The following is a 27,529-nucleotide window of genomic DNA, read 5'->3' on the forward strand; positions in this document are numbered from 1 at the left end:
TCAGCCAACTTTCACCAGGTAAATTTAGCTTTTCTAAATAATCTTAATCTCTCACTTGAACATAGCAATAAATTTCTAATAGGTCTCCATATCCATCTGTTCTTCTCCAATTCATTGACTTTTTCAAAATCCAAGTCTGATAATGTCATTCTACCTACCCTCTACCTAATCAAATTATTCTCAATTGCTCTGAGGAAAAACAAATTATCATGGGCATACCCTCCTTCCTCTCCAAATGCCATCTGCCCCTGACTCCCTTCAATCTCTTAACTCTAGCTTTAAGGCCCTTCATTCAGTCTCTACAGCTAAGGCAAGCTCTCTCCCACCACAGAAGCTTTGCACTTACTATTCGTACTGCCTAGAATGTCTTCTTCCTTCTCTTAAATAGGCATTCATTGCTGGAGGACTCATTATCCACCTGGCCAAGATTTTTTCAGAACTGTGCTGCAGTCTGAGACTCTTACTATGCAATCCTTCCTTCCCTCTCTCCATTCACAGGTGTCAGACCCGCATTGCCATTTGAAGGCTCTTTCTCCTTCCTCCTTTATCCTTTATCCCCACCCCCACCCCCACCCCCAAAATCTGCCCCTAATATTATCTTGGTGTCTTCTTCTCAGGAAACCTGAAAAGATAAACCCCTTCACAAGGGCTCCATGAAAATAAAGATGCATTTAAACTACTGAAATATTCCTAAAAGATGTGTTATTCCATGTATAAATTAAATGTAGCCAGTGTAATAAGAGATGAAGGTGACAGACCTCAAGGATGGGATGTGGCAAAAGTCAGCAGAAGGACTAGGCTTGGGATGCTACATTAAGAGTAAAAAAAAGATCAAAGTGGCATTGAAGTCAGCCAATTTTAGTTCAGGTTTTGGTTTTCCCCGATTACCTGTGCAGTCTTCGGCAAATTAACTTCTGCAAGTCTCTATTTCCTCAACTGTAAGAAGACTAATAACCTCTATCTTAAAAGGTTGTTATGAAGATATATTTTAATGTATGTTCCTGCTGAGCACATAACAGATATTAACTCTCCTTTCTTGCCCCTTCTAAGACTTTCCCCATCTCCCTAAACTATGATGATAAGCAGAAAAGGTGAGGCAGAGTGGACTCCAACTTATCCATACATAATGTATAAGATGCCCTCAAGCTTGAAAGTTTTACTCACAACTCAAATCTTTACCTCTATTATCTCACCTTCTGATATCAGCTCAAGCTCCTTTCAGATTCTGCCACAGTTGCTCCCTCTCTCTCTCTCATAAGAATATCAAAACTGTAGAGTCTCTTCCTCTTTATCATTCCTGAATCATTTTTCTCTCTAGATATCTTGCCAAAAAAGACATCCTCTTCTTACTTACAGAAACTCATTTTTATAATTTTACTGATTCAAGTCATACTATTTCTGCTGATTTAATCCATAGAATCCATATTAATCTCCCTATTCCCTCCTATTTGAATAAAATAAATTTCCTTCCTGATCAATAAGACCCATCATTAGGCAGGCAACAAAAAGGTAAAAAAAAAATCTTGCTTTGTAAATGGTAAAATGTAATTTGAGAAGCCATAAAGACAGGGTTGACCTTGCATATATCAAATGGGACTTGTTTGATATCAGTTAAAGGGAATTTGGATGAATTGTGATACATGTTTATAAGTGACAGAGCACAGTGCTTCTGGGCAAGGGTAGGAGATAGCGGTGGACTCCAAGTCTCCCAGATGAAGCTCAGTATGGCTTCTCGTGACCTCCCCCATTTCCAACCCCAAAGTTTTTCTGATCCTTTCCATCCTATAGGCTCCTCTACCAAAAGGCATCATGCTTACATTTGTTTTGCAGTGCTCTATAATGCAGATATTCCATCCTTTTATGCTTCTCTGAACCTGCATCTGTGTGGCATTGCTTAGTTAAGCTGGTATTAACCTTCTTAGATGCAGCAAACCAATCCATGATGACCAAGTTATACTGTTCAGGTACCACAGTCATCCCTACCCTAGGCCTGTTACATGTCTTTTCCTCCTGACTTCTCTGGATTCTCTGGAAGTACAGAATTCTAACTGTCCAGGGAGCTTGAGGGAGCTCAAGGACTTTGGGTCCATGTCTTCCCTTGTGGTGCCATGATAGATGGAATACTGGGCTGTCCTCTTAGATCATCTTAAAATACAGAGTGGGCATCACTATGATGTCATTTCTCAGAGCATCAAATCAAGAACTCAGAAAGAAAAAATATTGAAACTGTCATTCTTTTGGAGAAGCTTATTTGGGAATGGCAGATCTATTTGAAAGGTTACAATGAGATCCAACTGTTTCAGCTCCTCCTCCTTTTTTGAGATAGATGTAGCATTAAATGGAGTCAGTCCAGGCATGAGGAACAGTCAGTGAGAATGCTGTTAAAAATTATAAGAATATTCCTGAAGGGATATGGGACATGGAAAGAGCACTAGATTTGGAGCCACTCATCAGCCATAAGATCCTGAACATGCTTCTGTGACTCAAGTTTCCCTAACTTTATAATGACAGACATGGGATGAAAGAACTGTCCTCACATTTCTAACTCTAATAACCTCTTATTTTGTGAACTTCCAATATAGAATTACAGTGATCTCATGGACTTCTGGAAGGATGTGTGGAGAGAGTTTGTTCTAGGCTTTAGAGTCAGAAAGAACTGTTAGATAGAATGACCGAGAATCCCAGCCCACCAATTACCTTCTATAGAATTTGGGGAGGAAAATATCTAATCCTACTAAAACTCAGTTCTCTCATCTGTAAAACAGGGATGGTTATATCTACCATCTGAGGCTGGAAGAGGATTAGATTTTAGTATAAATAGAATAATGAATGTTATTCAGACCCACTCTGCTCTGTGATATTGGACAAGGGACTCTAGAAACCACATTTCTCCTTTGTGAGCTGACTTCTGTAGGTTCCACCAACAGAGGGCACTAGAGGCAGAAGTTGGCAGAAGGGATTGGCTCCTTGAATCCATCCTCCAGCAAGGCCTCTTCACTCTGGCAAAAGCATGTGATCCCATTTCCAGCTCCTTCTAGCACATCCAAAACCAGTCTCATCACACCAGCTCCCTGGAGGTCTGGATCCAAGCTCTGCAGGGACCTTCCTCCAAGCTCCTAGGCTCAAATTAACCACTGCCTCTGCTCATCCTTCTCCCAGTCCTAGGCTTGATAACTGCTTTCTGTGTTAATTGTTACTGTTCCTGTTACTCAGTGTCCCTTTTTGCCCTTTAAGTCCCCCAATACCTGCTTAACCAATTCCTTATATTAAATTAAATTCTCTCTGTGTAAATATCTGATTTCTGTTTCCCCGATGGACACCAAAACAGAAAATATAAATAAGATATGAGAGAGAAAAAACTAAGATGGCGGCTAGGTGATACAGGGCTAAAAAACACCTCCCTAAACTGAAAAACACTAGATAAAAACCAGAAAGTGACCCAGAATACTGGTTACAGTGATGTGCCATCTGGACGAGCTCTGCTAGTTCCACAGGGGCCGTATACTTGGTGAAACCAGGAGTCTGCATTCTGAAACTAGTGAGTAAGCTGGCTGGAAGTCCCGCAGCCACACGGCGGTGTGGGGAAGCCAGGGGTTGGCATTTGGAGACCGACTGGTTCTTTAAAAAAAAAAGGGAAAAACCCAGGAGCGGCTGCAGCTGCGATAGTGGGAACCACACAGTAAAACACAGCAAGAGGAGGCTGGGCTGGCCTCTCGGTGTCTGGCCTGGAAGATAGCCTGCTGAAGATACCCTTGGGGCTGGGGGAATGGAGGGGAGAGCCAGAAGCAGAAAGAAACCCCACGGCTAGCAGCTGGCTCCCCAGAGGGCTGGATAAACTCCTGCCTGGGGCCGTGCCCACAGCCCAGAGCCCTGCCAGTTGTCCTGGAGCTGGGAAGAAGGAACTGTGCGAGGAGGGGGGTGCTGAGATGCCCCATTCGGCCATCTTTGCATCAGGCTGAAAGCGCCCCAGCACGGTCCAGCGGCCTGAGGCTTCCCTTGAGGGATAGCGGCCCGGCAGCCCAAGGCTTCCCTTGTGGGATGACGTGCACTGGTGACGTAGCACAGTGTCCTAGTTTGCTAATGCTGCAGAATGCAAAACACCAGAGATGGATTGGCTTTTATAAAACGGGGATTTATTTCGCTACACAGTTACAGTCTTAAGGCCACAAAGCGTCCAAGGCAACACATCAGCAATCGGGTACCCTCACCGGAGGATGGCCAATGGCCTCCGGAAAACCTCTGTTAGCTAGGAAGGCAGCTGGCATCTGCTCCAAAGCTCCGGCCTCAAAACGGCTTTCTCCCAGGACGTTCCTCTCCAGCAAGCTTGCTTCTCTTCAAAACATCACTCCCAGCTGCACTCTCTTTCTTCCCCCCAAGTCAGCTCATTTATATAGCTCCACTGATCAAGGCCCACCCCGAATGGGCGGGGCCATGCCTCCATGGGAACATCTCATCAAAATTATCTCCCACAGCTGGGTGGGGCACACTCCAAGCAAATCTAACCAACACCAAAACTTCTGCCCCACACAAGACTATAAAGATAATGGCATTTGGGGGACACAATACACTCAAACTGGCACACACAGCATTCCCTCCATAGAGGTCCTGGAGGATTGCAGCTGGGCGGGGGACCCGCTCGGAGAACTCAGGGACACTACGCCAAGTCCGGTGGTTTGTGGGACAGTGAGAGAGAGGGTCTGGGGCTGAAATGAAATGAAGGCTTAGACTCTTGCAGTGGCCTTGAATCTCCAGGAACCTGGGGGATTTGAATATTAAAGATTCCTCCCTGGCCACCCGTACACCTGCCCCACATTCAGGGCAGACGGCTCCAGCAACACACCCAAACTGAGTTCTCCAACTGAACCCCACAAGAATCATTTTCCCACACACTGCAGGGACAAGGTGGAGAACTGACTTGAGGGGTATAGGTGACTCACAGACACCATCTGCTGGTTAGAGAAAGTGTACGCCACCAAACTGTGTTTCTGAAAAATTAGATAGGTATTTTTTTTACAACTTGAAAGAACCCTATCAAGCAAAGCAAATGCCAGGAGGCCAAAAACAACAGAAAATCTTAATGCATATGATAAAACCAGATGATATGGAGAATCCAACTCCAAACACACAAATCAAGATATCGGAAGAGACACAGTACCTCACACAATTAATCAAAGAACTACAATCGAGGAACGAAAACATGGCAAAGGATTTAAAGGACATCAAGAAGACCATGGCCCAGCATATAAGTGACATAAAGAAGACCCTAGAAGAGCATAAAGAAGACATTGCAAGAGTAAATAAAAAAATAGAAGATCTTATGGAAATAAAAGAAACTGTTGGCCAAATTAAAAAGACTCTGGATATTCACAATACAAGACTAGAGGAAGCTGAACAACATCTCAGTGTCCTAGAAGTCCACAGAACAGAAAATGAAAGAACAAAAGAAAGAATGGAGAAAAAAATAAAAAAAATCGAAATGGATCTCAGGGATATGATAGATAAAATAAAATGTCCAAACTTAAGACTCATTGGTGTCCCAGAAGGGGAAGAGAAGGGTAAAGGTCTAGAAAGAGTATTCAAAGAAATTGTTGGGGAAAACTTCCCCAACCTTCTACACAATGTAAACACACAAAGCATAAATGCCCAGCGAACTCCAAATAGAATAAATCCAAATAAACCCACTCCAAGACATATTCTGATCAGACTGTCAAATACTGAAGAGAAGGAGCAAGTTCTGAAAGCAGCAAGAGAAAAGCAATTCACCACATACAAGGGAAACAACATAAGACTAAGTCATGACTACTCAGCGGCCACCATGGAGGCGAGAAGGCAGTGGCATAACATATTTAAAATTCTGAGAGAGAAAAATTTCCAACCAAGAATACTTTATCCAGCAAGACTCTCCTTCAAATTTGAGGGAGAGCTTAAATTTTTCACAGACAAACAAATGCTGGAAGACTTTGCCAATAAAAGACCTACCCTACTTCAGATTCTAAAGGGAGCCCTACCAACAGAGAAACAAAGAAAGGAGAAAGAGATATAGAGAATTTTAACAGACATATATAGTACCTTACATCCCAAATCACCAGGACACTCGTTTTTCTCTAGTGATAAAAGAACTATAACGTTCCTTTGGAGCTTTCTTAGAGCTGCATCTTTATCTGGGAGATAGGGCATATACACATAGACTTTTAAAGAGCACAAGAGAATATATGAGTTAAAGAAAATAACTATTTGGAGCAGTGCTTCAGGACTATTAAGAAGAAAAAGAATCATTCTCTTTCAGAGTCTCAGCTTATTCTCATGATTTGTTTCTCCTTCTCTCAACTGGGCAGTTTATGTCTCTTCCTCTACTCTTTCCCCTCCCCCTCTCTTCTATCTCTATATTTAATCCCCCCACTCATTTTACTTTGTCAATTCTCCTATATATAACCCCATTCCACCAACATTTAATCTCTCCTTTAATGAATATGTTCATTCATTCATCCAAAAAAAATAAATAAATAAGATATGAGAGCACTAAGCCCAGTGCCTGCCCATAATAGGTACCCAGTCCATGTTAATTTTGCTAATATTAACAAAAAATAGGATAAAAACAAAAGCATATAAGTGGAAATTTAGATTCTATCTTCCGAGAAACATCCAGTTTCCTTACGTGACATATTCAGTTCTTGAGCTCAACTAGACTTTACTTCTCCTTCCTTATGTTCTCTCCTTATTGTATCCAATTGTGATGTGCTAAGGAGGAACTGTCTATCCATGCTGTTGGAATTCTCCAGGAGGCAGTTAGCTACCTTTGGCAACTGATTCCTCCTCCCCACACACACTGCTCACCTCTTTTTTACTTCAGGCAGAGGAGATCATGTCCTGACCAAGACAGGGCCTCCTGTGAATCGATAATGTCTTATTGTGAATAAAGGACAGTTTGGCTTTATTCTTCTGGAGTTCTAGTGAGAAACAAAATCTCCTGATTTCAAATTGAGTGTTGTACATTTTTGCCTTGTCACTATCTTCATGTGTATAATTGGATGCCTGTGTCTTCTTTTATTGATCAACTTGTGAAATTGTTTTGATCTAGTATACAGAGTATTCTCAATCATTTGACTATTCTAGGATGGACTCAGTTCCCTTTTCTTACAGCAATTGGAATGCAGGATAGCACTAAAGTGGATCAACCTGTCTTTCCCTGCCAGTTTTAGAATAAAATGATTGTACGAAACAGAGACAAAGCCATTCAAACTACAAAACTCCAAACACATACTGCACACAAAATTCCTTAAAGCAGCAATATTAGTTTCTCTGCAGGAATGATCATATTCAATGCACAATTTGATAACTACTACATAATCCTATTACTTCTTCTCCCCAAAGCCTTCAGGGACTTCTCATTAGGGTCAGATGCTTAACAAAATATTTTCCTAGGCCTTTCATTTCCTTGTCCCTGTTCACATCTCTGGCCTTGCCTAGTGCCACACCCCTTAAATCCAGTTCTGTCTCTTCATGGCTGTTTGCTTGTGGACAAGGTAGGACTCTTTAAAAAAGGGAATATTCGCCATGTATATCCTCTGGTTAAATGCTTTTCTTGCATTAGCTCACTTGATGCTCTTTGAGGTAGACACAATTATTTTCCCCATTTTTATGGATGAGAAAACTCATAGACTCTGTCTCAGATAAAAATATGCACTTTGTGAGGTGACAATTCTTAATTATTAATCACCTGTCACATGGAGCAGGCACTGAAAAAATAGAGCTATTATAGGTATTGACCACAGTAATAATAAAAGCCAAATAATTGAGCAACTACAATATGTAGAAAAATATGAAAGTCTGTAAGTGAATAATTTCACTTGGATGATTTTCTTACTTTTTCTCAACCTTTTAAAATTCCTTCATTGACTTAGAGGAGTTTTCAGGCAGGTCTAGAATTATACAGGAAAATAAATATCATTGGATACTCTAGCTTCTGTCTTCCTTATCCACTATAAATGGTATTTCACCCAACTGGACATTAGAGAGCTAGCAGTCAAGATCAGTAATAAAAATCTCAGTGAGCCCACTTATCACCTTTCCTCTAGCTTCACTTAGGGTCCCTGCATCGCCCCCCTCCACACCTTTTGTCTCTGAGACCCTCTTGTCCACCCTTAGTAGCATTCTTATATACCTTCCTCTCTGCCCTCCTCAATTGAGTAAATATCTTTTCAAGTGGACATTTTTCCCCCAGAATTTTTTATTTCAGTTAGTCAGTAAATTTCTAAGTGCTTAAACTTCAGAAATTCAGAAATAAGTGCTTAAAAAAGTAAAGGCCTTCAGTTCATATTTTTAGTTCTTCCTTTCCCAGTATGACCAAAACATCAGAAAATGCCAATGGGATTATTAGGTCTTATTAACTTGCCTGGAAGGTCATTATCTTGCTATTATCTTGCAAACAGAGGCTGAGAATGAGAGAGAAAAATAGTGGTATGGTGGACATGGTTATAAATTACTTAAAACTTAAAAGAGAGATGGAGAGACAGAGAGAGAGAGAGAGAGAGAGAAAGATGAAACAAGTAAACAGTGGAAAAATAAAAGATAAAAGATAAGAAGTAAAATCTAACTCAGAACCCCCTCTTCAATGAAGGCCAGACCCTTCCAAGCAGAATTAATCACTTCCTCAGGACTCCCAGAATCTATTCTTTTTTTTTTTTTTCATTTTGCACATATGGCACTTAGTGCCATAGCATGTTGTGTACTACATGTTGTATACTAGCTGTCTATGTACCTTTCTTCTACTGTCATGAGTTCCTTGAAGTCCAGAACTACAGTACATTCATCTTTATAACACCAGTGCATGTTTAGGTTCAATAAATAAATGGAAAGTCCAACCGATGGGGGAGTTTAAAGATCCCAGATGCCACATAGTCATTGCTGTCATGACAGACATGTGTCTTCTCTAGCTTGCTTTGTTCAATCCAAGACTGGGAACCTCTCTTAAAGTCTGCATTTTCTGGTTCTGCTCACATAAATTAATTTCTGTGGCTTTGATCTTGAGGCTCTAAAATCTGCCCCCTCCCTCTTTCCTGTCCCTACAGGTCTTATTAGTCATCAAGATTCTTCGAGTCTCCATGGGGTGAAGACTAAATGGGGGACTGCAAAGAAGACTTAGCTGACATGATCTGCTCTTGAGGAAGCTTACAATTTAGGAAAGTTGATGATAGAAATCAAAACATCTATGAACATATCCATATTAACATTAAGAATGTGAAGACTGCTCTTTTTAGTCCTTTTTTCATTCCACTGACTGCATAAAATTGTATTCTCATTTGCTACCCTTCAAAAATTCCTTGAATTATCAAATCCCCAATCTTCATCTTGCTACTTACCCACTCTATTCACTTTCAAATATCTCTAACCTGCTCATTATTTTCCAAAGAATGTGTGAAATCATGTTGTTGTTACAGACTTGAGCCACACTCCAGATTTTTCAATGGGCAGGAATGAGTCTTTGTCATAACAATATTCTCCACTCTGGGATGGAGCAACACTAATTTTAGTACTACAATGCAGTGTTACTCAAGTTAGTAGTTTTTAGAAGTTAGAATTCAGTAATAAGTACTTAATATTTAGCTTTATTTAGAAGTGACTATTGAGTAATACTAATAGGTCTGAGACTTGTTTGGGGAGTGAAAGGGTTAATATTAAGTGTAAGCGCTAATTCCCCAAGAACACAACAAAATATCCCAAAAGCACATTTACAAACTCTTCCTCTGTTCTTTTTCGAAAGCCAGAGATAAGAATATTTGCTTCTAGTATTTGAACTCTAAGCTCATCTTCATTCATTAGTCTGTATCCTCATTTAATCATATTAGCATATTCCTAAACCCTATTGACATTTTTTTTCCCCTTTTAACAAGGGCCAGGGACATAGCTCTCAAGACATTCATCCATCCCTGGGTTTCAGAAAGTAAGGCCATTCTGTCCTCCTACCAACACAACTCTGTGAAGACACTTACATTGAAGTCATACAGCACACCAAAGTTCGCTGCAGATGACTCCTCAGCTCTGGGAACTGTTTTCCTAGGTAAACTGCCATATGGCAAGCCCCAAAGGTACTATATGAAGAAGCAAAGAAAGCAGTTAGCCATTGGAAACAAATTCTGAGCCACACATGAGATGACAAATGGTTTTGTTTAAAAGCACTCTTCTGAAGCATTTTCATGGGGACGCTATGGGTCTCCATGTGGAGTCCCGTTTTCTGGGAACTGACTGCTAAATGGAGAGTTAAGAACTAAGGGTGTGCTAAGGACCCTACATTCCAAGTTCAGGAAGCCACCAGCAGTTGGGGCCCACCACATTCCCCAGAAGGCTGGCTGAGAGGCCCCACTACCCACCACTACCTCCAAATGTGATTTAGACGAGTTCTGAAAAGGAGAGAGGTAGTCTTTGGGGGACCATAGTGTGAAGAAAACCATATTACCTACACCTTCATAAGGGAATACCCTTTAGTTAGTGGTGGGGAGAAGACTGTCGCCTTGATGTCGAGAAACAGAGGATTCAAGGGAATCCTTCATGCAATTTCAAGGCATCTACAAGGAGGGAAGAGTGTGCCCTGATCAGGCTATCTGCTTTACCGTATTCAGACTGCTGCCCTGAACTTGTGCTACCAAATTAGAAAAGCTCATTAGGGGGATAATATTGGGGAGCAACCAGCCAGTGAGGGGCCAGGAGCACCAAGAATAGGGAGGTAGCCAAGTGCTTTTGTGAGAAGTGGAAAAAGCATCCTTCTGCCCCGAGGGCAGGCACATGGAGATGCTACTCCACCCTTGAAGACAAAGCTTCCCTTCCATAAAACTGGGGGGAGGAGGATGGAGGATGAATGTGGCTTGAAGCCTGAGTGCAGAGGTTGACTGGGTGAGGGCTCGATTTTAGCCCTACGTACTCCCTTCACACAAGCTGCACAACCTTCCAAGGTGGACCTTTGGCCCCTCTGGCTCCCCCAGATGGAAAGAACAGAACGTGGGTTCTGCACATACTTCCAAGCCCCAAAGTTGGGAGCCACAGAGGACAGAGAAGATTAGGGTCTTGGCATGCCCAGGAACACAGCAGCTTAGGGCAAAAGGGCACACACATCAGAGGACTGCTGGGTAGGGCTGCTGGATGGAAGAGCTGAAAAATGTAACCTTGTTGCCAGGAGGTGGACAGCCCCCATTTCTGGTGGTTTCTTAAGTTAGCATGCAGGGCGCTCATTCTTTCTGTTCTCTTCCTAGAGTTGGTAGTCATTGCCCAGAAAACAGGATGAAGCTCTGACCCTCAGCCTTCAACACCATCCCATTAAAAGGCATGCAAAACTCCAATCTACAATATATTAGCTCCATCCCCTATGTAATATGCATTCTGCAATCTCGTGTGGTGCAAATGAATCAGCTACAACCCTTCATTTCGTCCACAGGGAGGCAGCATGGTGTGGGGAAAAGTAAATGTAGCTCGATAAATCTCCATTTACAGCCTGCTTCTGACAGTAAGTGGTGTCATAGTAGCTGGGAGATGAAATGGAGGGGTTTCAAGTTTCCTGAGAGAGATGAGCTAAAACAAAGCTGGGGTTAGAATGCATGAAATGCTGCCCTGCCTAAACTTTTCACTTAGGAGACAAACTAAACAGGACTTCTGATTTCTGCCCATTATTCTTTATGAGCCAAGTAGATTAGAAACTCCAGAATTATCTCAGGGATTACAGGAATAGTAGGTTCGAGTATAAAATTGTGGGGCAAAAGATAAAATCATGGGGCCCAGCCCCAGAACAACTTTAAAAAATAATGAAATTAAAATAAAAATTTACTCTGAAACTTTAGGTAAGCCACACAAGCACTGTGACTCAATTTTTAATATTTCTAAAATGGGGGAAGAAAAACTGTTCTGTAGTCTACCTCATAAATTTACTGTGAGGTTCAGTAAGAAGAAGAAGTGAAAATGCTTTGCACTATTAAAAGCTGAAAGGTCTTTATGAATTTAAGGGACTATTATTATAATTATGCCAGAGGGAAGGCTCAATGCAGAAACTGGCACTTATTCGAAGCTATGGGGATAAAGAGTGACTCAAAACACCAAGTTTGGGCTGTTACAAATGCCGTAATGGACAAGTTGGCTTTGAAGTTCCGGTACCAAAAAAGGTCGTTTATAAGCCTTACTCACCTTTTGTATCCACCTTAGCATCCAAAGAGGTTGGAGACTTTTAACTTCATATGGGTGAAGACCCAGCCCTCAATCTTGCTTCTTGGCCTTAGATTCCCCTTTTGCCCCTATCAGCTCCGGGCTTCGCCTTCTTCCTCAATCTGAACCCATGCTCCATCTGCCTCACTTCCCTCGCCAACGTTGGTCTTAAGTGACTCCATCTCATCCCCTATTCCATTTGTGTGTGAGTGTGTTTTGTGTGTTCATGTGTCTAGGGTATCTTACTTTACATCTGGAAAAAAAATGGTCACTTTGTGTTTCTTCATTTCAGAAAACCTGGATGCCTTGAGTTGCATCAAGAAGCATTTCTTTTAAAGCAAACTTAGCAAAATAAACAAACACAAGCTCACAAGATATCAAAGGCTTCCTCTTGAGTAAAGATTCTTAACATTTGGACACTGGAAACACCTTGGGAATTTGATAGAAGCAATGAAACCCTTCCACATAAAAAAAAGCACATTTGAACATATACCCAACATTCTATATTTGATTTCAGGATGCTCTCACACCCTTTGGAGCAGAGTTAGGACCCTTGGCCATGGGCATCATTTTGCAGGTTAACCTCATGACAAATTTTCGGACTCCAAGAGGTGGATGTAGCCAGTTAGTTAGTCAATCTACTCCTAAAGAAGAGAAAAGAGCTTTCCTAGGGAAGTGCCCATGTGAGAAACTTGTTTCAACATGTTTTCCAAACTGGAGGTTGGAGTCTTACCTCTGGCAACATGATGAGGCTGAATGTCAGGATAAAGAGAACCATATTAACTCCATACATCCATCTCAAAAAAAGGAAATAGGAGGCCACTGATGAGCCAAATTGACCTATTAAAAAGAAAATTAAAGGTTGTAAGGGGGATCAAAATGAAACAAAAGAAAAACTCTGTCCAAAATACATCTCCTCATTGTTGGATATTTGTCCTTTTCACATTTAGAGTTTTTAGCAGTCTTCTTTTTTCTATCCAGGGAGAGAAAGTTGAATAATGATGGGCATGCTGCCTGTTATGTATGTGCAATTGTGTAGAATGACTGTGACCCTTCAGAGTCCATCCAAGAGATAGTTGCTGGGGGTGGGGCAAGATGATGGCATAGGGAGGTATGGAATTTAGTTAGTCCCCTAGAGCAACTAGTAAAGAGCCAGGAATAATAACTAGAAAATAGTTTGGAACAACTGATGGGGAGATACCTATGACCGAACACACATCGTATACCAGTCTAGATGGGTGGAATGGTTGACATCACAGCATAGAAATGTAACTAAAGCACGCCAATCTGCAGAGCTGGCACCACTCCCTCACCAGCAGGAAGTCTGAGTTGGAAAACTTCACTGTGGGAAAAAAGAAGCAGTCCATGCAGAGAGCAAGGGAATGTAGCTCAACCAAGCTCCAACTTCAGTTTTAATTAACAAATTTGGACTACTGAATACAGGCTATGAGCACAGATAAACCTGGATCAAGAAAGAAAGGAGCACAGAACTTTCTCCTGGCAGAGAGGAGGTGGGGCTGATGAAAAAACAATACATAAATAAATAAAAACAAAAGCTTTTGGAGTCTGCTGAGTTCAGAATACTGGAAAAGGGCTGTCTCCCAAGAAAAGATGCACTACAGAACCAGGTAGCAGCTCTGGTTCTTGCCTGATGAACTGGAGGGCTGGGAACTGGCTCTGAAAAGGGTACTTCTTTTTGTCCTTTTTTTTCCTCCCATTCTAAGTAGCTCATTAGAGAAAGTCTCAGGCATTTTCAATTGTAATCACTGACCCTGGCAAAGGTGGAGTTAAGATAGAGAGTCAAAGGAAAAACTCAAGTGTAGAAGACAATTCCCTAAAGGGCCTATCTTCCCTAAGAAAAGGAGGGGGTAGGGCCCAGCCAAATGGTGGCTGTCCCTCAGACAACTCAGCCCCAGGGCCTGGGGTGGGGGCAGGGACAGAAACAGCTTAAGTCTGGCTTCCGACACCCTTAGTTCCTGGCCAACACAGGGTCCACTGATAATTAAATGCACCACACCTCTTTATGATGGTGGGGAGCTGAAGGCTGACAAGCACCACCTGCTGGGCAGGACAGGAAAAGCACAGAATCTAGAGGCCTCACAGGAAAGTCCGACAATCTGCTGAGTCTCACCCTCAGGGAAACCTGGTTCTGAATACAGCCTCCTCCTGACACCTGGGCCCATCTGTTCTGGTAAAATCTTATTGGGGTAATCAAGGAAACCAGATGCCTAGACAACAAAAAATTATGAATCACACTAGGAAAAACAAAGATATGGCCCAGTCAAAGGGACAAATTTACACTTCAAATGAGATACAGGAGTGGAAACAACTAATTAAAGATCTTCAAATAAATATACTAAATCAATTCAAAAATCAAATCAATGAGTTGAAGGAAGATATGGCAAAAGAGAAGAAGGATATAAAAAAGACATTGGGCAAACATAAGGAAGAATTTGAAAGTTTGAAAAAACAATTGGCAGAACTTATGGGAATGAACGGCACAACAGAAGAGATGGGAAACACAATGGAGATATACAACAGCAGACTTAAAGAGGCAGAAGAAAGGACTCAGGAACTAGAGGACAGAACATCTGAAATCCTACACAACAAAGAACAGATAGGGAAAAGAATGGAAACATATGAGAAGTGTCTCAGGGAATTGAATGACAACATGAAGCTCATGAATATATGTGTCATGGGTGTCCCAGAAGGAGAATAGAAGGGAAAAGGGCAGAAACAATAATGGAGGAAATAATCACTGAAAATTTCCCATCTTTTATGAAAGACATAAAAATACAGATCTAAGAAGTATAATATACCCCAAACAGAATAAATTTGAGTACACCAACTCCAAGACACTTAATAAACAGATTATCAAATGTCAAAGACAAAGAAAGAATTCTGAAAGCAGCAAGAGAAAAACAATCCATCACATACAAAGAAAGCTCAATAAGACTCTGTGCAGATTTCTCATTAGAAACCATGGAAGTGAGAAGGCAGTGGTATGATATATTTAAGAAACTGAAAGAGAAAAACTGCCAACCAAGAATTCTATATCTAGCAAAACTGTCTTTCAAAAATGAGGGAGAGTTCAAAATATTTTCAGACAAACAGACACTGAAAGGGTTTGTGAACAAGATACATGCTCTACAAGAAATACTAAAGGGAGCACTAGAGACAGATAGAAAAAGACAGGAGAGAGAAGTTTGGAGAAGGGTATAGAAATGAAGAATATCAGTAAGGGTACTGTATGGCCTCACCAATATGGACTAACATTGATGAGTGAAATTTGAGAGTTGAGACCACAGGTTATCAGGAAATAGAAAAAGGTTAGAGATCGGGCATTTGAAGGAGTACAGAAGACTCAACAGGATTGATTGTATAGATCCAGAAATGGAATGGACAGCATAATAGTGTGTGATGGTAACACAATATTGTAAGTACTCTGAACAAAGATGAGTGTGAGTACAGTTGAAAGAGGAAGGCTATGGGAATATATGACACCAGAAGGAAAGATACAACATAAAGACTAGGATTATATAAGTTAGTGAAACCTAGAGAGGTCAATGATGTTGATTAAATGTACAAATATAAGAATGTTTTTAAATGAAGGAGAACAAATGAATGTCAACATTGCAAGGTATTGAAGATTGGATGGTATAGGGGAAAAATACAATTGGTGCAAGCTAGAGTCTATAGTTAATGGTTACATTGTAAGATGCTTCCACTAATTATAACAAAAGCAGAATACCAAAGCTAAATGTCTATAAGAGGGGGATATAAGGGAGTGATATGGAGTTCTTGGTGGTGGTAGTGGTGTCTGACCTTTTCATTGTATTTTATTTTTATATTTCTGCTATCTTTTGTATTTTTATTCTTCATTTTTCTCCTCCTTTTCCACTTTCTTTTGGGAAGAAATGGAAATGTGCTCATATAGATTGTAGTGGTGAATGCATAATTACGTGATTATACTTGGAATCATTGATTGTTTGCTTAGGGTGGATTGTGTGGTGTGTGAATAAAGCTGTTTAAACAATAAACAGAGGGATACAAGTGCTGGAGAAAATGTGGAGAGAGGGAAGTACCTATCCCCTGTTGGTAGGGAGGTAGAATAGTGCAGCCCACTTGGAGGGCAGTGTGGTGGTTCCACAGGAAGCTAACTATGGGGTTGCCATATGGTCCTGCAACCCCGTTATTGGGTATATACTTGGAAGAACTGAGAGCAGGGACATGAATGGACATTGCACAGTGGTGTTTATGGCAACAGAATTAATGTTTTGCAATGGATGGAGATGGCCTAAGGGTACATGGACTGATAAATGGAATGGTGAGCTGTGGTGTACACATACAAGGGAATACTGAGCAGTGGCAAGAAGAAATGAAGTTGTGAGGTATGCAACTAGGTGAATGGACCTTGAGGATAGTATGTTGAGTGAAATAAGCCAGAACTGAAAAGACAAACATTATAATACCTCACTAATGTGAACTAAATAGAATGTGCAAACTCTGAGAATTGAATCTGAGAACACAGGTTATCAGGGGAAGACTTATGGTAAATGTTTCTGGATTATAAGCTCTTACAGCAGACCACATCTATTCATAAGTTATAATGGTTATCTCTAAATTCTAAGATGCTGAGCTGTTTGTGTAAAACCTGGCTGGGCCCCGGAACTTCGGGTATCTATGTGATACCTGAGACTCAGAGCCAGAGTTCAGCAGCTACAAATGTCAGCATTACCCCATACAGCAAAGGAGTATGAGATGTTTTGGGTGTTCTTTTTTACTTTTATTTTTATTCTTACTTTTAGCTTTATTTTTTGGAGTAATGAAAATGTTCAAAAATTGATTGTATTGATGAATGCACAACTATATGGTGATACTGCAAACGATTGTACACTTCAGATGACTGTATGGTGTGTGACTGTATCTCAGCAAAATTGCATTAACAAGAAGAGAGAGAGAGAGAGAGAGAGAGAAAGAGAGAGAGAGGGAGGGAGAGAATGCTGCCTTCTGTTCAGCAGCCATAATTGCTATCCGAAGAGCCTATTTTACTCCTTGGGTTAATACAGGTAAATGAGCAATAATATGTAGTTACTACTGAACCTAGCCTGTAGTTAGCCACTGTTAAAATTACAATTAGTGCAATTCTTCCCTTTTTTTCTCAGGCAAACAATGCTCCTCTCAAAAAAGTACAGTCCATTCCTAGTGGATGCTATCTTACTGAATGCCCTGTGCTGTTTCCCCTCATTACTGGTCTTCTGTAGGTAGAATGTAGAGACTGAAATTCACTCCTTGACTCCATACATCTTCTGCCAGGCATTATTTTAGATGCTAAGGACAATGTCACTCACAGGGTCCCTGCCCCAACAGAACTTACATTTTAGTGAGATGTGGAAACAATAACAATTATGGGGAAAAAAGAACAAAAACATAAACTAGTAAGATCCAAAGAAGAGAAAGGTAAAGTATTGAGAGGGGATGTTTTTGAAAGGTATTTCAAGGAAGTATATCAGAGATGACATTTGAGCAGAGACCTGAAGGGTCAGAAGAGGAAGCAAACCCAACTGGAGAAGAACATCTCAGGCAGAGGAAAGAGCAAGAGCAAGGACAAAGCTCCAGATAGAGGCAAGAGCTCAGGGCAGTTGGGGGGAAAAAACCAGGCCTGTGTGGATGGAGTTCAAAGAAAGAGGGAAGTCGTTACAGATGAAGATGAAGAGGAAGGCTAATGGCACATTGTGGCATTGTAATGCCACATTTACTTTAAATAAAGTAAAAAGTGAAGTTTTATTTTAAATGTGATGAGAAGTCATTATCAAGTGTTATATATGAGGGGTGTAACTTAAAAAAAAGTTGCTTTGGCTATGGGTAATGAATGAGGAAGTTATAGGCCAAAATTTTCTATCAATTCCTACCTGCTCTAAATAGTGAGGAGCCAATTCTTAGGTTGAGAATTCATAGCATTATTGGTTTGTTGAATTTTCACAGATTTATTGATTAGCAGGTTGGACATCAAGTTGCTAGTTTTCCCAGGCCTCCTTGATGACATGTTCAGTCACCCAAGAAAAAACAGTGCACAGTTTCAGCCTTTGTTCTGTCTCGTTTTGCAAAACATCTCCTGTGACCAATTGTTTTCTTAGACCCACTGCCTTTCCAATATTATCAATGGGGAGACATTATTACAGGAGCAGGGAAGTTCATGTGGAGTAAATTCCAGTCTCTACTTACTGAGATGAGGCTGCCTCCCCTGAGAGGTGTGCCTCTAGTTCTGGAATTTGTTCTGTTCTTTAGAAACCATACTTAATCCCATAACACAGTGGCAGTTTTTTTTAGAAACTTAAAAAGAAGTCAGTCTGTGGATGGATCATTTTGAGAGAAATCAATTATTTTGAAAACTGAAGTTTGTTTTTCTTTCCACTCAAAAGAGGCTTAGATCCATTCAACATCGTGTGGGGAGACGGAGTGGTACCAGATTTCTAGAAGCATGTGGTTTTGAGAAACATGCCCCTCCCCCACCCAGATGCTGTAACCAGATGCACAGGTCAGTCTGCAGAAACACTAAAGTAGATCTGCCCCTCATAGGACATCTGATCATCTACCTGGCTCCCAGTGATTTCATATCATTTCATGGATGTTATGATGTTATTTATGTTATCTAGTAACAACTACCCAAGTCTGCCTCAGCCAGGTTCACTCATCATGTTTCACTGAAGGCAGTGGACTTCCAGTCTGTTATTCATTACAGTGACTCATTTAATGAGAAGCTCAGTCTCTAGGTATCTGGGGTAAGTAGTTCCCTGAAAACAAATGTGAGCAATTATAGGGAAGACCCAACAGAGGTCAAAGAGATTTACAAATATCAGAGGAAAGAACAAAAGCAAAACAAACATGCTCACCAGACAGTTTATGCTAAGGAGATGACACAGTTGGGAGGAGCCTCACCTGTAGTCTTAGGGGGGATGGGGGACTGGTCATGCCAGAAGGACCAACCACGTGATTAGGGGGCTGGGGCTGTGAGCCCCAGCATGTCAGCCCAACCTTCAGGGGAGAAGGGAGGAAAGGGGCTTGAGATCAAGTTCAACCATGTGGGCATTGATGCCATCAATCATGCCAGCATAATGAAACCCCAATAAAAGGTCTAGACACCAAAACTTGGGAAAGCTTCCATGACTGGTAATACACATGGATATGCTGGGAGGTTGGCACATCCCGATTCTATGGAGAAAAGACACAGAAGTTTAGTGTTTGAGACCCTTCCAGACCTCATCCTTCTTTTGGTTCCTTCTGATTTATATTCTTCTTGCTATAATAAAACTATCATCATAAGTATAGCACTTTCCTGAGTTCTGAAAGTTGTTCTAGCAAATTATCTAACCTGAGGGAGTAATACAAACCCCCAAATTTGTAGCCAGTTGGACAGAAGTGTGGGTGGCCTGGGAACTTGAGGCTGATATCTGTAGTGAAAGCAGTCCTGGAAAGGACTGTGCCTTTTAACCTGTGGAGTCTAACCTAACCCTGGGTAGTTAGAGTCAGAACTGCATTGGTGACAAGTGTTATTGCAGAAGGTAAATTACGTAGGCCTCTTTTACTGAAAATTTGTTTTCCGTTTAACTGTTTTAATAATTTACCATTGTTATAAGTATAAAGAACTTCACATGATGCTTACGTAGGTGTATAAAACTGATTGTAACTTATAAACCATAGAATGTTGGGATGGCAGTGACCTTGTATAGCAACTAATTAAACCCTAGATTTCATGAATGTGAAAACAGAGGGCCAGGGGTGGAAAGGGATTGTCCGAACTAGACAACTGATGTGATGGGTTGAATTGTGTACCCCAGTTTGGACATGTTCTTGGTTTGGGTCTGCTTTCTGGTGTGCACCCACTGTAAATAAGATCTCTTCAAGAGGTTACTTCAGTTAAGGTGTGGCCCAACTGAATCAGGTTGGGCTTTAATCCTGAATACTGGAGTGCTTATAGACAAAGTGAAAATCAGATGGAGAGAAGTCATGGGGAGCGGCCAGAAGCTAGAAGTCAATGGAACCCAGAAGAGAAAAGAGAACACACCACCATGTGCATTGTTGGAAATGGGGAGTGGCCAGAAGCTAGAAGTCAATGGAACCCGAAAGAGAAAAAAGACACCAGCATGTGCATTGTTGGAAAAGCCAAGGACCAAGGATCACTGGCAGCCAGCCCTAGTGTGCCAGTCTTGTGAGAGAAACACTACCATGCTGATGCCTCAGTTTTAGATTTCTCCTAGCCTCAAAACCATGAGCCAATAAATTCCCATTGTCAAGCCAGCCTACTGTCCAGACTTTGTTTTAGTAGCTGTGAAACTGAAACAGCTGCTATGAAGCACAAGGGCCTCAATCCTTAAAAAAACTCATCCCAAGTCCCTTTTATTTCCAGATGTCCTTTCAGGTCTGCTTCAAAGATTGTTAAAGATACACACTTACCCTACCTTTGGAATGGTACTTTCTATGAGATGGTTAGTCCAATCCAATGACTCTACTAAAACACTCTTAGATAGGATTTGTACTTTTCAACCAATGCAATAGCACAAACATAGGTTCTGCTTACAACTATTAATATTAAAATCTTAGTGCATTAAGTATCTTATAGAATACAAAATAAATACATGAGAAAATGGAAAATAATGCTCCAAAGGCATTAGTACTTTTCTCAAAGATACAACTAATACACTCCAAAAATGAAGGAAAAAGGTTATGGAGATAGATAGATAGAGACTATGTGTGTCTAGTCATGTCTGTATCTGTGTTTGAATGAGGATGGATTGGGAGGATTACCATCAAGAAAATCTATAAATCACTATCCTGCCATTGGCCTGGTGGAATACTCTCTAGTATCTAACATATTGAAAAAGAGAAAAAGTCTACAAAATTTTTCCCAAATTAAAAATCAACATGCCACATTGTAAAAAGCCCAAGCTTTGGACCCAGAGAACCTTTACCTTATATCTCGCTTCTGACTACTAACTAATTTTGGGGAAGGTATTTAATCACAACTGTTATATATGAAAATTAATATGTACAATTGCAGGTACATTGACTATTAAATGAAATAACATTTGTAGAGTGTATGATTTACAGTGAAAGTCAACAAATGGTGGTCATGGTTATTGCTGATTGAATAGGAAATAAGGGTCAATTTTCCACAGTTGAGGGAAAGCAACATTAAAGGTGAAGAAGTAAGGACAACCTAACTAAATAATAAGTTACATAACAGAAGGAAGATAATTCACATTTCTTGAATTGTCCAGATTGTTCCAAATTTACTTGGGGGGAGAGGGAATGAGGGAAGCTAGCTGAAGGTATTATTGAGTAGCCTCTCAATCTGTCTTTCCCACTGTGACACGCATGATGGATGATGGTCATATGGCAACTTATTTCTGTGTGTACTTTCTGGAGATAGAAATAATTCTATCTGTGTCTACCCCAGTCAGGACAGGCTACTGGAACACAAGTGAGCATGACATCATTATCGTGCTCTAGTGTATTTAAAAATTAACAATTCACCAATGCATGTTATTTCAACTATTGTTAATCACAAATTTCTTGGAACACAACTGGTCAAGATTCAATCCTATCAATTTATAACTGAGTAGACTGACGTCCAGAGGGCTTAATGATCAACTCAAGGCCAAAGAGATAAACTGTGGCAAAGCAAGCATCAAATCCAGAGTTCTTTCCAATCAAATTGTATTGGGGTTTTAATGCCATAAATGGCTCCGCAATGACTTTACCATATTTCAGTTGTACAATTAAAACTTAAGGATCCCATGATGTCTGTTCTTTTTTAATGTGTCTAAATTTCTTCTTCTATCTCCTAGAATGGTGGACATTTGGAGGATGTTGTTTGCATTTAATTTTATTCAATATATATTTATTAAGTGGTTGTTCTAGGTCTGAGAATATAGGAGTGAACAAAACAAAATCCTCACTTTCATGTGTATTGGGAGAGAACATACAATATGAAATAAAATAAAATTATATTAAAATTAAATTAAAATCATAGTGTTTTAGATAGTTGTGAGTACTGAGGAGAAAATAAAGCAAGTAAGGAATGGCAAAAAGAATGTGAAGAAGGGGTTGCAATTAAGGAGTAGATATATTTTAACTTGTTGCCATTTAATAATGAGAGACAGAGGATTGAGGGATAGCCACTCCTCAAACATGCCTAGCCATGCCAGTGAAAAATCCATCAGCTCTGTTATCTCCCTCTAGATCCTCCATTTTAATTATGCAATGCCACATTTAGCCATCAGGAAAACCTGTCTCATGATCTGGAGAGGCATAGAAGAAAATCAGATTTTCCCTTAGAAACCAGTGTATGGCAAGATTGTGCTCAAAATGTTTTTAAATATTATTCCTTTTCATTACATTCTTTGTTTTTAAAATTATTTAAAATTATTTATTATTACATTTACAATATTTAAAAAATATATATTTGCCTTATTCTAAGCCTAGTACTAAAGAGATTTTTGATTGGGTATCATCTTCTACCTTCTCTGCATACTAAGAATACTGTACAAAATGAAGGCATACTATGAATATTCAGATAGCAATTTCCTAGATGATTATTGTTTATTTTATTCAGAGATTTGAAAATGACACTTTGAGACTTCTTCACTCTTTTTAAACATTGTTCATTTTGATTATTGCCTAACATTCATGAGAGTATATATTTTCAATGTCATATTCATTACCAAAATAAAATCCTTGCATTCCCAATGATATGACTTAATGTCATTGTGCAGTATATTGATTTCCCTGTATAGAAAATAAAATAAGCTCAGAAAGGGAATGCTTTGATCTAACCTAGGAAGTGAGACTGGGGCCTCCAGTAATTGGCAAATGCTTACCAATCTTAACAGTGTGCAAAGGAGGGAGTAAAACTGCTTCTTTGGTTTTAATACTTTCCAATTTTCTAGAAACTGAGAAAGGCATCTGACAAAATTACAATACATTTATCTAGGATAACTTCCCCCATCTACTGAGATCTGATGAGCACTTACTTTCAATTGCCTTGATTTTATTTTCCCATGGGACACAAGCTGCTTTGAAGTTCTCGAAATCACGGAGAAATTTTGCCCATTTCTGAAAAGGAAGCCAAGTACAACAGTAAAACTCAACCTCTCCATTCGTCAAGACATTTATTACCCCACCCTACCACAAAACAACACAAGGTAATGGGCTTGGAAATATCTCTTTGGTACTAAATACTGCTTTCTATAAAAAGAGGAAACAGTAATTTTCACCTGTCTCCCTGTATCCTTCCTATCCCCAGACCAGTTTAACTCAAAGTATGTTAATTGACCTTTTGCTTTATAGCAATAACCTGGCCACTGAAAATACAAAGATATGTTTATTCTACCAGAGCATAAGAGAGCAGGGACTGTTCATTAGATGGCTGGTTCGCAACTAATAAGGTGACTGGCACTTAAATGTGTGCTTAATATTCATTGTATGCAGGAATTAATGAAATGTGAATAAGCTATAGTTCCTATCTCAGGCTTCTCATATCCTACAGTAGGATGTATGTAAACAAGTAATTTCAGTAGAAGTTTGGTAAGTGCTATGATATGGGACAATTCTTATTCTGGTAATGGCAGAGCAGTCAGTTAAATGGAAAGACATGGTTTCATAAGAAAGGGAAGAAAAAGAATCATAAATTAATTTTACAAGAAGATCTTCTTCCATTTTAATCCACAGTATTGGGTCATCCATGGTCAAGGGGCCCACTAGGAAGACTGGGAATGGGATAGATGACTTTGCATATGTGCAGATTATCCCGAGATAATGTGTGAGCCTGTACAGGCACATAGAGCCTTATAAATAAAAGTATAGAAAAATATGAGGTTCAATAGATTACCCAAAACTAGAAATGATCTAAATGTCTATCAAAATAGAATGGATAAATAAATGGTGGTATCTTCATACAATGGAATACAACTCAACAATAAAAGTGAACTGTTACTACCTACAACAACATGGATGTATCTCATAAACATAATAGTGCATTAAAGAAACCAGACATAGAAATGCAAATCCTGTACAATTACATTTATTTAAATTGTAAAAACTGTCAAAACTAAGCTATTGTGTGACAGCCATGTTTTCCTTTTGGGGGAAGGGTACTGATGGTAAGTGTGCATAGGGAGTTTCTAGAATTCTGATCATGTTCTATTTCTTGATCAGTTTGCTGGATACCCAGAAATATTTACTTTATAAAAATTCATTGGGCTACAAGATTGTGGTTTTTGTGTTTCTCTGAATGCTTGTATGCTTCAATAAAATTTACATTAAAAGTAACTAAACTAAACTAAAAGGGAAATTTTAGGTTTAAAAAAAAAAAGTAACTAAACCTAAATTCTAAAACTTGCAAAGAAAGTACAGGAAAAGAAAATTACAGACCAATATCTCTTACAAATATAAGAGAAATCCTCAATAAAATACTAACAAACCAAGTCTAGCAACATATAGAAAAGATTACACACCACCATCAAGTGAGACTTATCCCAGGAATGCAAGGTTGGTTTAACATCCAAGTATCAATTAATGTAACATACCATATGAATAGGAAAAAAAAAAAGACAAAAATCATATGATCATCTAATCAAGGACAGAAAAAGCATTTGAAAAAATAAAAATCCAAAACCCCTTCATAATAAAAACACCCAAGAAACTAGAAATAGAAGGGAACTTCCTCAACTTCATAAAGGGAATCTATGAAAAACTTATAGGAAACATCATACTCAATAGTGAAAGGCTGAATGTTTTCCCCTAAGAACAGGAACAAGACAAGTATGTCCACACTTGCCACTTCCATTAAATATTGGACTGGGAGTTCTAGCCAGGGCAACTATGCAAGAAAGGAAAATAAAAGGCATACACATTAGAAAGGAAGAAGTAAAATTATCTATATTGGCAAATGACATGGTCTTGTACACAGAAAACTAAGGAATCCACTAAAAAATACATTAGAACTTGTAAATAAGATGAGCAAGTTTGCAGGATATAAGATCAATGCAAAAAAATTCTACCATCTTTCATACAGTAACTAGTTAACTATAACAATAACAATCCAAAAATGAAAATATTCCATCTATAGTAGCATCACAAATTTTGGAATAAATTTAACAAAATAAGTATCAAACTCATACTCTGAAAATGACAAATCATTGTTGAAATAAATTAAAGAAGACCTAAGTAGATGGAAATATATCCCATGTTCACGTGTTGAAAGACTTACTAAGATGGCACAACTTCCCAAATTTGTCAAGAGATGCAACACAATCCCTATCAAAATCTCAGCTAACTTTCTTCAGAAATTGACAACCTGATCATTACATTCATGTGGAAATGCAAGGGACCCAGAATAGTCAAAACAATATTGAAAAAGAAGAATCAAGTTAGAGGACTCACATTTCGGATTTCAAAACTTACAACAAAGCTACAGTTACCAAGACAGTTTATCCTGGCATAAGGCTAGACATATAGATCAACAGAATAGAACTGAGGGTCCAGAAGCAAACCCTTACATTTGTGAGCCATTGATTTTCAACAAGGTTGCTAAAACCATATGATGCTAAAATAATTTTAAAAATAGCATTCTCAACAAATGGCGTCAGGACAGCTGGATAACTCCACAACAACAAAAAAAAAGGAAAAAAAAGAAAGAGAAAGAAAGGAAAAGAAAGAAAGGGAAGGAAGGAAGGAAGGGAGGGAGGGAGGGAGGGAGGAAGAAAGGGAAGGAAAGAAAAAGGAAGGAAGAAATTGGACACTCTCCCTCGTACCATATACAAAAATTAACTCTAAAGTGGACCACAGACCTAAATGTAAGAATTAAAATTATAAAACTCTGAGAAGAAAACATAGGAGTAAATCTTTATGACCTTGGATTAGGCAATGGTTTCTTAGATAGAACACTGAAAGCACAAGAGACAAACGATGCATTAGACTTTACCAAAATTAAATGCTTTTGTGTTTCAAAGAGCATTATCAAGAAAATGGAAAGATAACATGCAGAATGGATGAAAATATCTGCAAATCATATATCTGATAAGGGACTTATATTCAAAATATATAAGTAACTCTTACAGCTCAACCACAAAAAGGCAAATGACCCAATTATCAAATGGGAAAATGATGTAAATAGGCATTTTTGCAAAGAAGATATGCAATTGACCAACAAACACATGAAAAGATGCTTAACACCATCAAGCCTAAGGAAAATGCAAATCAAATACACAAAGTATTATTTTCGTCAATCTGGACAGCCAGCTGTAACGTGATGATGAGGCTGAACCTACAGTTGACCGTGGGAAACTTCTGTTTTGCTCTTCAGACTAATGGGAGTTGCTTTTGGAATGAATTTGGAGTCTTCTCTTGAGGACCATGGATATTTGGGCTGAACACCAGAATTGTGTTTGTGGGACGTGGTCAAATGTGGAGGTATTTGCTTTCATTCCTTGGACAAAAGCTAGAAGCTCCTTTGCCTCCTATAATGGCCTCTTTGCCTAAAAAGACCCTTCAGGCAATGTTCTGGTTTGCTAATGCTGATGTTATGCAAAATACAGAAATGGATTGGCTTTTACAAAGGGGGTTTATTTGGTTACAAAGTTACAGTCTGAAGGCCATGAAAATGTCCGAATGAAGTAATCATTAAGTATACCTTCACCAAAGGAAGGCCAGTGGCATCCAGAAAACCTCGGTTAGCTGGGAAGGCACATGGCTGGCATCTGCTGATCCCGGGTTGTGTTTCAGCTCCACTCTCAGCTACCCTTCATTCTTCAAATTGTCTCCCTTGGCTGCAGCACCTCCTTCTGTCTCTGAACACTTTTATAGGACTCCCGTGATTCAATTAAGACCCACCCTCAAAGGATGGGGTAACACCTCCATGGAAATTATCTAATCAGACATTTCACTCACAGTTGATTGAGTCACATCTCCAAGGAAACAAAGGATTCAAACCTAATCAACACTAATACCTCTGCCCCCACAATATTGCGTCAGAGAACATGGCATTTTGGGGGACACAATACATCCAAACTGGCACAGGCAGACAGAGGGATAGAAATGAAAAGCAGCCTCAGGCAAGATGGACTTGGATCTAGCAGGAATATCCTAATAAACCATTAAGAACACCCTGTGGGAACTGCATATTTTGTTATGTTAGTCACAGGAGACTTCTGATATGCTTTTATTATTTCCTTTTATAGAGTAGGAGACTTGAAAAAAAATCAGTGATATTTAAATTATAATGTCTGATGGTAAAAACACATGATGGCAGGCACAACACTAGAACTTAATTGCATGATCAGAATTC

The 27,529-nt window shown here is 39.6% G+C and overlaps 1 protein-coding gene across 1 annotated transcript in view; it reads right to left on the bottom strand.

The window, feature by feature from the left end:
• TMC1 (transmembrane channel like 1) overlaps positions 1-27,529 on the bottom strand; it is a 152,383-nt gene that overhangs the window by 58,623 nt on the left and 66,231 nt on the right. Inside the window, exons 6-8 of the mRNA XM_037850748.1 lie at positions 23,217-23,298; positions 12,917-13,023; positions 9,990-10,088 (exon numbers count right to left, since the gene is read on the bottom strand). Coding sequence (XP_037706676.1) covers positions 9,990-10,088; positions 12,917-13,023; positions 23,217-23,298 — 288 coding nt within the window. The remainder of the gene's footprint in view (positions 1-9,989; positions 10,089-12,916; positions 13,024-23,216; positions 23,299-27,529) is intronic.

The sequence above is a fragment of the Choloepus didactylus genome, chromosome 10 (assembly GCF_015220235.1).
Source record: "Choloepus didactylus isolate mChoDid1 chromosome 10, mChoDid1.pri, whole genome shotgun sequence".
Lineage (NCBI taxonomy): Eukaryota > Metazoa > Chordata > Mammalia > Pilosa > Megalonychidae > Choloepus > Choloepus didactylus.